At 37.1% G+C, this 13,613-nt stretch overlaps 1 protein-coding gene across 5 annotated transcripts in view; it reads left to right on the top strand.

Moving 5' to 3' along the window:
• The window catches only part of csmd3b (CUB and Sushi multiple domains 3b), a 363,456-nt gene that overhangs the window by 85,155 nt on the left and 264,688 nt on the right, over positions 1–13,613 (top strand). For all 5 annotated transcript variants that reach the window (XM_057354136.1, XM_057354137.1, XM_057354139.1 and 2 more), the window contains exon 3: positions 11,035–11,147. In XM_057354136.1, coding sequence (XP_057210119.1) covers positions 11,035–11,147 — 113 coding nt within the window. The remainder of the gene's footprint in view (positions 1–11,034; positions 11,148–13,613) is intronic.

A 13,613-nucleotide genomic window follows, 5' to 3' on the forward strand; every position in this document is an offset into this window, starting at 1 on the left:
GAGGAGCTACTGTATGATCCAATCATCAGGAACACAAAATAGTCATATTTACCTCATAAAAAAAAATGTATGTACAGAAAAACTGTTGTGTTGAAAAACTTAGCAAAGTAAATCTTTGATCCAGAAGCCGAACCTACTCGGTCTCTAAAATCCAAAGCTCATTAGTCAGGCACGTGAATCCGTGTCCATGTTAGCGAACAGAAGGTTTCACATAAATAGCAAGGTCTGCTCGAGTGGACGACTGGAACTGTCCTCAACAGCAGATTGCTTTGGGGTGGGGAGACGGGGGGAGCTAGGGGTGGAATGTAGGCAATTTCCCCCCACTGCGAGAGAGTATGGTGCTGATGGAATGTGGGTTTTGATAAGGCAGTACGCCTGTGTGGCTGTACGTCTGGCTAGGCAGATATAGCGGGAACAGAAGGGTTTTAATCTGGGCTAGTGAGCTGCAGCATCAGCAGCTGGCCGGGTACAGACGTCCGTAGTTTGACACATAGTTTTGAGATTTCTTTCGGGGCCTAGAAGGTACAACTCTTGATTTAATGAGCAGTCAGAGATATGGTGAGTAAACCTGTTCTTGAGGTAACGCTCATATCGCTCAACCATGCGGTTGTCCTGTGTTCACTTAATGACTCTATACAGGTAGTCTGCCTATCTAAAGCATTGCTTGTCTGGTCTGATAAAGTCATAGATGGCTAGGAAACACAAGGATATATGTAATATATAATTACAGTAAAGTAATACACAACGTGGGGTTTTCAACTTGTTTGCTTTGGTACAATGGACAATTTTGGCAGTGTTGGGTTGTGCCACTTAATCTCCAATGTCCAACTCTCTTCCCCTGGTGCAAAATTATATTAGAAAGCTGTAATCTAAAGTTTGGTTGTAAAGCACATTGTAAAATTAACCGTAAAACTGTGACAGTTTTTGTCTGCGCAGTCATGTGAGGTAATTCCAAAATATGATAAAAGAGTGGGCTGTTCAGAAAGGTTTGGGGCTTTAACGTTTGATACGTTCAGTTTCACCTGTGTGATTAAAACAGGCTATTAGGACGTTTAATTGTGACTGATGTAACAAACCAGCGTTCAGACGTTTTCCGAGAAACAGAGAAGGACTGGCAAAGTGGTTATTTCATATTCACAAAAAGAACTGCTCAGATAAAATGATGTCTGATGATTTTACGGAATATTACTGTGTTTATTCAAAATGATTTATCTGTGCACGTCATTATTATTTCATGACAACTTTGATGTGATACATTTTATCTTGTTCTTCAGATGTGCAATATATTTATGGATGTAAGTAGATGATACTTTACGCTAGCCATGCTAGCAAATAGTAAATGTTTTTGGTATTACTGAGGACAGTGTAAGCTCACAGTTGTTTATATAAACAAACAAAAACATTGACATTTGTCAAAAACGTTCAGAAAATTGCATTTTGAGAAACGTTCCTTTTAAATTTCAAAATGCTTAGTTTTTATCCTGGATCATCAGTTTATACAACTGTCAGTTTGAGTTACTCTCAATTATGGCAGCACAAAATTGTTTTTGAAAAAATAAAAAGAAGAAAATAGCAGGTTACTTTTTTCTGTTCAACAATCATTTGCGTACATTCTCCGTTGTTCAATATAAGACAGACCTTTGAGAAAAGTGAGGCCACAGAATGACTGTCAACAAGACCCATCTTGACAAATGAAGATTTATGGACTGTTTCGCCCATGAGAGGCATTACATTATTTGGGGGGCCATGATATCATCTGTTTTCATTAGAGCGAAAGCTGGTCTGAACCCTGAGCCCCCTGCACCTATATTCATATTTACCAGTAATGTCTCACATGATGAGATGTTGAAAAGGGCACAGGTTAATGTATGGTCAGTTGTCAAGGACTTATAGTACTGCTATCCACTGCTGTTTTAAGGGCCGTTCACATAATAATGATAACTATAACGATAATTATAAAAAATAACGTTTTAAAAATCGTTCTTAATTCAGGAGAATAGCGGGGTTCACACCATAACTATAACGATAAAGATACAGAGAACAATATCATTGGGATCACTTTCAGAACTATTTTTTTCCAGCTGATGAATGATAAAACATACTGTCAGACAGTTTCTGGCAGATAATGTTTGACTATTGGTGATCGCGACGCGGCTTTTATGTCAGAATTAAAGACTGTAGTGTTCAGAAAACGGTGTGTTTACGGCGGGATATTATATATGTAATGCTTAGGAATCAGCAAGCTGGCAAAATGTATGCTTTACGTCCCGGACATGAGTGCACAGCCTTTGCTGTCATATTTTGGAGAAAAGACATTCGGGAATGAAAACGAAAGCATCAGCAGGTCATCTACATTCATTTTAGTGACTGAGAACACTGCAGCGTGCATGCTTAAAATAAACATAACGTCATTGTTATCGCCCGCTGGTGTGGACGCAAATATAGTTATAGTTACAGTTATCTTTATAGTTATCGTTATAATGTGAACGGCCCTTTAGTCTCGTTTTTTGTGTAGTGTTTTTCTCAGTGTATATACTCTACTTTATATACGATCTTTTTCCGGTGACCAAATAGCTGGCATAAGAGCTATGTTAATTTAAAACGAAAATAATAATGTCTTTGCTCTATAAATAAATGTCAATATAGTAAAAAACACTGCCAACACTGTGTGTGTATGTGTGTGGGTGAGTATGTATATTCATACCAAAAAAGCATTCATCTGTGTCCAATTGTGCCAGTTATTGCCTAATTAAAGACAGCATCATTTGTAAATAAATATACTGTGAATTTCTCTATGAATGGCACAATTGTTATTTCCCGAATTTATGATGAATAACAAACAGCTTAATTAAACATCAAATGTTTGTGACCATGGCACGCATAAAGAGTGCATATTGCAGATTTAGAAAATAGAATTTGGCTTTATCGACATCAAAAAGGCCCAAATATTTAGGAGAGTAGTTCGCCCAAAAATAAAACCACTGTCATCATGTCAGTAAAAACCTGTATATGAGTCTTTCTTCTGTAGAACACAATTTTTTAAAGTGCTTTTGTGTTCACTTCATACAATGAAAGTCAGTGGGGTCCAATGTTGTTTGATTAACAAGGTTCTTCAAAATTTCAGGGGTTTGTAATGTGTTGTAAAATGTGCAGTAAAACAGACCACGAGCCATTTTTTATCCCACTTACTGTAAAGGCCTTTTCACATTACTCATGCCAGTGTTGCCGAATCAGTGAACCCTGTACTGAACTACTAGCTGCAGCGTAAACCCCCTCAATGCCCCTCAGTCAAATGTTGTAACGTGGGGCTCAAAGTTCAAACAATTTCCACTTTAACCCCAGTTGTTGATCTTTCCAAGCAGAGCTAGTGATTATTGGCCGATTCACAACACATTTGCGATGTATATTTCTTTGCATTTAAATGGCCAGTAGCCTATTGCAGATGAGTTTGTGATTTTTTCCCCCCACATGGTTTTGCCTCAGCAGTACTGTCTTTGAAAGTAAACTAGCATCGTGAAATGTTTAAAAACTGTCAAAGCTTATGAAGAGATCTCGAACGTTTCAGAATTTGTTTTATTCATTTATATTTATCTTATTGTTTCCCACAGCATCAAGACTTCACTTAGCTCATTTAAATTCACCACAAGCATCCTGAGATGGAACAGTCTGACAGATCCTTTTTTTATTCCTGTGTGATGTATCAAAGCAATCTCCGGGACATTTTTCTGTTCTGAGATTAAATACACGTTTCCACGGTTTACTGTGCACATTTTCCAGTTCCTGCTATTAGAAAGCTCGTAAAATTGCCTTTGTGTGAAGCTATCTGCAATGAGGTCAGAGCGGTGCGTAACCCGAGCGTTGAAGCCCTCACTCATCCCGTGAAAGGGCCGTAATCTAAATCTGTATTCACCAGTTCTGTCAAAGATATCTGTATGTTCCCAGTGCAAACTGGTGGACGCCCCCGCGGGTACATAAAATCAATAAGCGCTATTGTGGTTTGACCAGTGAAAGACGAGTATTGTCTTGGGATCAAGTGCATTGGTGCTTCAGGTCCCTCAGCTTGAGAGACCCTGTAACCTTGTTTAAATATCTTTATTAAACCCATCCGTCTCGGCTCTCGTCTTTTGCTTTACTTTTCCCAAAGTGGTTTCACGTAACCGCGGCGAGAGGAGCACAATCGAATAAGCAGAGAAGCTGCACCTTCCATCTGGAATATCAATAAAGCTTTAAATATCTATGAGTTTGAATATTGTGCTCTGATCAATTGCAAGCTAAGAGGAAAGTACTTTTAAATGAGAAATTTTACTCAAATGTGATTTTACCCGTTCATAAGTGCTTAGACTCCCACTCTGACTAGATCTGCAACAACAGCCTGAAACATATGCTACCAGAGTAGACCAGACCCTTTAGTCTAAGGGCGTTTTCACACATAAGGGTTTGTTTCGAAACCTGGTGCGTTTTCTCTCTTGGTTCGATTCGTTTAGGCATATGTGAACACGGCAATCGCGCTAGGATCCGCCCCAAAACAATCGCTCCGAGACCGCCAGAACAAGGTGGTCTCGACCCGATTGCAAACGAACTCTGGTGCGGTTCGGTAGACGTGTGAAAGCCATCCGACCCAACAGACCAACGAACCAGACTGTATCACAATGTATGATGGGTAATTATGTAAAGTTGCGTGACGCAAAAGGGGTTGTTTTGCTAATGGCTCCCTGTAACAATGTTCAAAGTAAGGAAGGAAGGAGGCGGAAACCGGCGAACGTTGAACCAAACTTTTAATAAAATAAACAAACAACAAAACGAAAGTAAAGTGCTGACAGCTCCCTCACAGTCGACTGCCGGCCACACAAACACAATAAAACATAACATAAAATCCAGGCCTGGTTCTCTCTCGTCCTTCTCCTCCTTTTATGCTTCCCGAGCTCTGCCGTGAGATACGCGTGACAACGCGCAGCTGACGCTCATTATCAGTCGCGTTCTTGGCCGGAAAATAAACAGATGCACTCTGACCAATCGATTGAGAGTTTACTCGCACATGACTTTTATTAACAAAGTTTGGTCCGTTAGGAAATATTGCCTTGTGAATGCGAACCGAACTAAAATAAATTTAAATATTGTAGCGATTTAACCCCCGGTTTCAGAACAAAGCAATCGATACACAGGTGTGAAAACGCCCTAAGCCAAGCATTTGAGACACCTCATATTCTTACCTCAGAAACCATTGAAGCTGATGCTTCCTGCAGTGTGCATGATGTGATTGCTTATCTTGCATGCATTTCTTGCTTGGTAAGAATTTATTTGCACCAAGCTGACAGGGTTGAGTTTTGTAAAAAAGACCCAATTTACAATGAGCTTACAGGTATAGTTCAACCAAAAATGAAAATTCTGTCGTCATTTACTCACACTTTCACCCATTTAAACCCATAAGACTGACTTTCATCTGCAGATCAGAAAAGAAGATATTTTGAAGAATGTTGGTAGCCAAACAGCGGCGGTACCCATTGACTTGCATTGGTTTTGTGTCCATACAATAGAAGTGAATGGGTACTGCTTTAAAATATCTTTAATTTGTGTTTGTGTTCTGTGGTATAAAGTCATACAGGTTTGAAATGGTAATAGTTTGGATGAACTATTATCCCTTAACAATGGAAGCGTGTTTGTACCAAAACTGGCATAACCGTTTAGCGCATCTTTGCTGTTGCTGTCTTGCCTTTGAACTTCTTCTCAAACGCTTCAGGTCAAAGGTTTGATTCTGGAGCATTATTGCCTTCACAGGAATTCATTTTCTGGCTGGTTTTGTGGTTAAAGTGTCCTTTTAATCCGAACTCCGATGGCAGGCTGGTCTTTGACCCTGTCAGTATGGAGCCTTTTAAAGTCTGCAGCTCGAGCCGATTGGTGGTGGGAGCATCGAGACAGAGGAGTTTGCAGCATGTTCTCAGGCCAAAAGTAGAATGTCCAAGCGATTTAAGAGCCGATGATCATCTGAAGAGCAACAGAGAGGAGAGGCACCCGACCGTTTTGGCTGAGGGCAGAGTGAGGAGATAGATTTGTTTCAACTCATGTAGTAGTCGAAAAAAGCAGTTAGCCGAGCCCTTGGGGACTGATGGACTTTGCGAACGCGCCACTGATCTCTTTTAACCTTTAAGACAGAATCCCATGTTCAGACACATGCACATACTATAGTTTCTTGAATCGCCACCTAAACAGATATTGTGTTATTTGTAACATATCATGTCTAATATTTTACTGTAAACTTTGTTTGTCACCCTGTCTGTGAAATTCAGGTTTCCATCTAAGGAGCATATCGTTGCTGTCTGGCGGAATCCTCGCATCTCCAAAATCATTATTTTTCAGGAAATAAAAAAAACTGCATATTTTTTGAGTTATTAAACATTGTATCGTTAAAGTTGGTATTATACCTTATATTGCTATCATATACTGTTGTGTACCAACATTAACACAACATTTCCCCAAAACCATGTTTAATCGGAGATACAAGGTTTATGACTTGGGAGCAGGGAGATACAAGATTACGCTGTCATTGATAAGAACGGTACGGACACAGACATCACTGCTGCCAGCGGTGTTCATCAAAGTCTGCGGTCACGTTGAGCCTTTTGACAAGAGACGAGGCTTTAAGAGCTAATGAAAGCTAATGATTGTGGTTACATACATCTTCCTAAACTCTATTTTAAAGGTTTAAGAACTATAAGTGATGTAATACAAAAAAACGATGAGCTGACTAGGCTGTCTAATAGGCGGAAATTAGCCGAATCTGCTCGCAAATTTACCTTCGTGGCTCACGGGCTTCCTTCTGCACCGAAGCATTACAGCTATCGATTTTTAACAAAACAGGCCTACTCAAATATATCTAACCTAACTATTTTCACTCATTATTGTCTAAAAAACTTTCAATCAGGAGACGTAATGCCGAGAAGCTCCCGCGGAGTGAAGAAGAGGTGGTTACGAGACTTGTCAGACAGTTGAAGTGTCCAATGGAGTTAAGAGATTTGCTCTCAAGCTATTTTCAACACTTTAGATTGGTTAATAATTTGATGTGTGTGATAGTATGATTAATTTTGAGGTACCTGCTTCCAGAAGACATCAGATGTTCACCAACAGCAGCTACTTTTAAATCCAGATTATAAACACACTTGTTTAGCTGTGCATTTACAACCTGAGCACTGTGCTGGTTTACATCAACTGCACTTCTATTTCTAATTTCGTTTTCTTTTGTTCTTATTCTTTTTATATATATACACTCACATTTTTTTATCAGATTTATTGCTGTTTTATTGTTTCTTAAAATCTAAAGTTGTATTTGGGATCTTAAATCATTAGCATTTTAAAGATGCATCTTATTTCTCTTTGTCAATCATTTTATGTAAAGCACTTTGAATTGCCCTTGTGTATGAAATGTGCTATAGAAATAAACTTGCCTTGCCTTGCCTTGCCTTACCTAATTTCACCATAGTTAATGATTTTGACACTACATTTTATTACTTTGCGAAAAGTTGGCCTCCTAAACGTTGATTTCAGTCTTTGATATGGCCTTTTTCAGTCAATATTAAAGGGATAGTTCACTCAAAAAATGTATATATTTCATTATTTACTCACCCTCATGTCATTCCAAACATGTTTGACTTTATTTCTTCTACAGAATACAAAAGAAGATATTTTGAAGAACGTTCACTGTAAAAAAAATGTCACCAATTTCAGCTGCCTTAAATTTTTAAGTTATATTTAAATTAGCTTTTTGAGTCGATTTAACTTAATTATATTAAACTGACTTAAACATCGAGTTGTAAAACTTTTTTTTTCAGTCAGTTCAATATAATTTAAGTTTAATTGACTCATAAAGCTAATTTGATTTAACTTCAAAATTTAATGAAGCTGTTGAAGTTTTTTTACAGTGTTGGTACCCAAATTACATTGGTCCCTATAGACTTCCATTGTATGGACACAACACCACTTGTGGTTCAAAATATTTTCTTTTGTGTTCCACATATACAGGTTTGAATAAATTATGACATATTTTTTATTTTTGGGTGAACTATCACTTTAAAGACATCAAGTTTATATTTTCACAGCATCTACTTTACAATATGTAGAAACAGTTAGTCACTAAAAATGACTTTATCTGGGCTTTCACAGACAGGGTCACAATAAAAGTAACTTTATTTGCAGTGCATTGGTGTAAATTCTCAAATGTACAAAAATGTAGCAAGAACTTTAGCATAATTATTTAAAGGTTATAGGCGATTGATTGAATATCTGTATACCATTGACAGCAAACAATGCTAAAATAGAGTAAAGACAGCAGATGATGAAGGGGTGAGGGGTCCACTTTGCAGGACCCTATTAAACGATTGAAACACACTCACACACTTCGTTAAGACCGTCCTGGAGATTCTATCTCCAAGTCTCACGAATCCAACTCAATTCCTTTGTCCCTCAAGGATAATGATAAGTTATCTGGTAATAAGCATAGCATTTCAGTCAATGGTAGACAGCTGGCATTATTCAGGCAGAGTTTGCCAGGAAAACACAAGCAGGTGATTTTCTTTGTTTTGCCTCACTTCCCATGATGCAGTTTGGCACAAACCCCTGTTTTTTGTTTGTAAGGGTCTTGAATTGTTGTTTTGATTGTAAGCCTTATAGCAACTGTAATTCCATGCAGTATTTCTTTTCCCCTTATCTAATACACGCAAATGCTTTTATTAAAGACTTTTAAGGTGTGATGTTTGTTATTTTGCCTTTCTATTAATATTATTGGATAAACATTTGAAGTGAACAAAAGAGATTATTCCTTGTTAAGATTCAATTGGGTCATGTCTGGATTTACATAAGGTTTGGGAATATAGGTCTTTTAATCCATTCTCCAATGGTCTATGAAGTTTATGACAAGTTAAAAGGTTAATGTTATTAAAACAAAAATCCACGCAGTGTCCTGAGGATATTATGATTCGGCATTCATAAATATTTCAACCCCTGTGTGAGTTCATTAGCATAAACACAAGGAATTCTGTCCATGTGATGCACGTTAGCTGACACACAAGTTCGAGCATGCCCACACACACATTTTCAGATGTCGTGTCTCTTAACACGTTGCTGACCTTATCGTTGTTGTTGTTGTTTTTTTACAGAGATAACCAGCAGTTCTGTTAACATACAATGCTCTATGCATTTCTGCATGTCTTATTTTGTCAATGCCTGAATACTGTGGCATGCTGGTGGCTCGTATAATAAAGTTACCGGTGTGTGCATACCCCCAAGGTGCTGTTTGACAAAATGTCTTTATTTTCAGTAACGTGACCATGAGGGATTATTTTTCGTGGTTAAGTACAGTAGGGTCCTTGCATTTATGTGAAAGTGCAGTGTTGACACATCAGTCACTAATATGCAATAAAATGAACGCTTGGAGAGAAGCCATTGAGTTTGAACTAAATATTGCTGCATCCACTTCATTTTCACACTATGTTTTCTATATTTTAGCCATGGTCTCATGAGCACTGATCTTTTTTTAATTAGGTAAATAGCTGTGTAACAGCTTGATCTGTTTATGTCATTGCTGAATATATAGTGTGAAACTTGAAATGTGTTTCAACAGTCTTATTTTACTATGAATGTCTGAGGAAATAAAGGAAGATTCCGTATTATAAAGTCTGTAGAAAAATGGGATAAGCGTTGAAATCTTTTCATAACATCATTTGGATAATCTTTTGAAACTTTTATTTTTCCAAAACAGAGCTGTAAAAAACATTGGGGCTTTTCACCATGACTAATCTTCATCCATGAAGATACTGCATGTGATAAGAGGGTGTTAACTAAAGGCAGGGCAGAATGTTGTCATGAGATTCTGAGTGTTCGCGGGATTGTATCAAAGGAATTTCATTCAAACACCGGAATGGTTTCTACTTTCCATTTTACGTTTACTTTTATTCAAACATTTTAGTCACTAATCCTACAATTGTTTTAACCAAAACCATCGACACAATATAAAAATGTAACGGGCAGATAAATATACAGTCACTATTAAATCTAGAAATACAAAATTACAAAATTGGTTAGAGAGTCGGACTCGTGACCAGAAGGTTGCCGGTTCAATTCCCAGGGCCGGCGGGTAACAACTGAGGTGCTTTTACCCCTACTTTAAGGCACCTTACCCCTACTTGCTCCCCGGGCGCTGCAGTGATAGCTGCCCACTGCTCCGGGGGTACGTGTGTTCACTACTCTCTGATGGGTTAAATGCAGAGGTCACATTTCGTTGCCTTGTACTTGTACATGTGCAATGACAATAAAGTTGAATCTAATCTAATCTAATTACATATTCAATAGTGTAATTAGATTACTGTACAAATTACTCTCTCCAAAAAGTATTTAGTTACTTATTACTTTCCATATCCTACATCAACCTTGATTAGTTAAGTGATTTAAGGATAGACATGAAAGGGCTTATTTAATTCATTCAAATAAATAATATTAAACTACACAAAGTAGTATTATTAACGGACCAAAGTATTACAAATGTGAGAATTATACATTAAAGCAAGGATTTTAAAGTTAGACTTTGAATTTTTATGTCAATTTCACTATTGCACACACATATTACACAAAGTATTTAGTTTAATTACATCAGAAGTAACTGTAATTAAATTACAGAAAAAATAAGAGTAATCCCTTACTTTTCTTTTTCAATGGGAAAGTAATTAAATTACAGTAACTAATTACTTAGTAACTAGTTACACCCAACACTGCAAATGATCCATGGTCCATATGATGTGATGTTTTTATAATATCAATAATCAATATTTGCTGTTTCACACTTGTTTGGTACAACGCATTCAACAAAGTGTCTGCTTGGCACATTTTTAAATAAAGTTTGAATGACATTTACTCAATTCTGTGTAGTTGTTCTCTGTATTCCTTTATTCTAGAACAGAACACAGTGTGTAGTGCTGAGACGTTAAGTTTCCTTTTAAAGTGCTTATGTGTGGGATTTTTCTAACTTTTTTCTTCTTTTACTCTTTGTAGGTTAACGGGTTTCCAAATCCCACCTCCCGTCACAAGCACTGGGTCTGTGTTCTCCCTGAGACTCACCAGTGATTTCGCAGTGAGTGCGCACGGCTTTAAAATCTATTATGAAGGTAAGATCTTGTTAAGTAATTTCTTACATATATCAGTGAAATCTACAGCTTGCACATTAATTATGATCTACTTTGCTTGGCGAGTTAAATGCTATCCTGCAACCTGTGCCAATCATAATGATGAGGTGGTCTCTGACTACAGACCTCATCTCTTGCCATTAAAGAAAATCACATTACTGTTTGAAGGTCTTGCCTTTTTAAGACACTTGCATCAATACGGTATATTTTTTTTACATGTTTACTAACAGTGAGTGTCCCTTTTTACTGTATTATGGTGGATTATACAGTAGGTTGTCTAATCAAACATATCGGGGACTGGATAAACTCACATTACACTGTAAAATATGTTGGGTTATTTCAACCTATGCTGGGTTGTTTCAACCCAAAATGCTGGATTGTTTTAACCCATCGTTGGATCAAATATAACCATATTCTGGGTTCATTTAACCCAACTGTTGGCGTTTTAACTTTTGTCCCAACAATGGGTTCAAATAACCCAACATTTTTAGATTGTAGCTTTGGGACTATGTTGGTTGCAGAGAGATGGATGAGTGTGGTCTTGCTGGTCTGTAGCAGAGATGCTCTGTTGGTCTTTTATTGTTATTTGAGGTATTCTGTATTAGCCTGAAACATCATTTACTGTGGTTTGGTGCCACAGCCCCCCGCCTACATTTGATTCATTTGTTAGATCAAACAACACTTTGTTTGTTTCACTACTTCCTGAGACCTCTGTACTCAATAAACTGTGGCCCCATGTCTTATATTTTACCAATTCTGAAATTCATTTTTTGTAATTAACTTAAATATACTTTAAGACTTAATGTAAATACAGGTTGGCATTTAGATGCTAAATTAATAATATGAATTATGAACTTTTTAATATTAATATGAATATTTTTTATTTGCTCTTTGGGTTGGCATAATATACAGGTATTAACAATAATCATGATATTGAAAGCCATAATTATTGTTATTATGTAAATTATGGTAATATCAAAATTTAGCACTCATTTAAAGTTTTGTCTTAAGAGCAAGAATGGTTACAAACTCTCTCTCTCTAATCCTTACACTTGAATTTTAAGTGTGATTTGTTTGAAACCTCGGATTCAGGAAATGAAAAAAAACACTGTACTTTTTAAAAGATTAAATGCTGTTTTGACAAGCACTTTTTAATACGTTTTATTGGTTGTATTATATAATGCAAAACTCAGTGACAAACATAAAGGGTGACTAATAAAAAATATGAAATATGGAGATACAATGTTTTAGAAAGACAGCAGCCATATGATGTAAACAACATCCGACATGCAAATTCCATTTAGAACAACAAGGCACTCTAGATCTGCAAATCTAGAATATCACATGTGTAGTGTAAATTAGTCTAGAATCACACCGACGTGTGTAAATCAAACATTATGACATCTGGTGCGCACAAACAGGTTACTTGTCGCTAGAAACATCATCATAATGCCTGAACACAGTCTTACACTGCCTTCACAAAAACATCTTAGTCATGCTTCATAATTTCAGACGGGAGTCTCATTGGTTGTCAGGGCGATATCTCTGTTTCACCGTGAAACCGACGGACCATGTCTGTCTAGTTGCAATGCAGACAAGTAGAGCGTACGTAACTCATATTAATGCGCCGCTTGTATTTTTCCATGGCGACGAAATTAGGGGATGTTCAAAATCAAGGAAAATTCAGATAAAGCAGTCTGTCCCAGAAATGTTGGGTTGAATAAACTTTTCATGCAGAGTAGAGGTCCCGGTATGACGGGTGATAATTTTACACAAGTGGATTGAGGATTGGATTAGGGGTGGAGTCTGAGTTTACTGTATGTCAATTTCAGTGATAATGTAAATGTCTGAGATAATGTTACAAGTCTCTAATGCTGAAGCACAAGCTTTTGAAACTCTTTTTAAAAGATAAGACATTTCTTTTGAATTGACCTCTTAATATTTGTTTACCAGAGATTTTCCTGACATTGTACCTATTTCGCAGTTTTATTTTATTTAAACTTTTTTTCTCAATTGGATTACATGTAGAGATGTTTTTGTTCTTTAGTTTTGGCATCTGAATGTTTTAAAGAGCAGAGTTGGTGCTTCGGTACTTAATGAAATGTTTTTAGATCTCCCGTGAAAGTAAACCCAGCATTACTTTCCATTCATTTTCAGCACTATTTATTCTGCAACAAACCCATCCTGACATATTTTTCTAACCACAAACCACCACTGGCTTCGTGTTTTTCTCCCTGTATATGCTTGCATCAGATGGGAAATGTTGAATAACTTAAAAAACGCATGACAGAAGTGGAAAAAATGCACAAACAGCTAAAAAAGTTAAGAATGTTTCCTGAAGGATTTTGGACTGTTCTATTCTTTCCACACCGTGACAAATAGACAGTTATCTAAAAGTGTTGTGGGTCTAGAACGTGTTGATTTCAAAGACACTTCCTCTGTCACCAG

The sequence above is a fragment of the Triplophysa rosa genome, linkage group LG16, assembly GCF_024868665.1.
Source record: "Triplophysa rosa linkage group LG16, Trosa_1v2, whole genome shotgun sequence".
NCBI classification, from domain to species: domain Eukaryota; kingdom Metazoa; phylum Chordata; class Actinopteri; order Cypriniformes; family Nemacheilidae; genus Triplophysa; species Triplophysa rosa.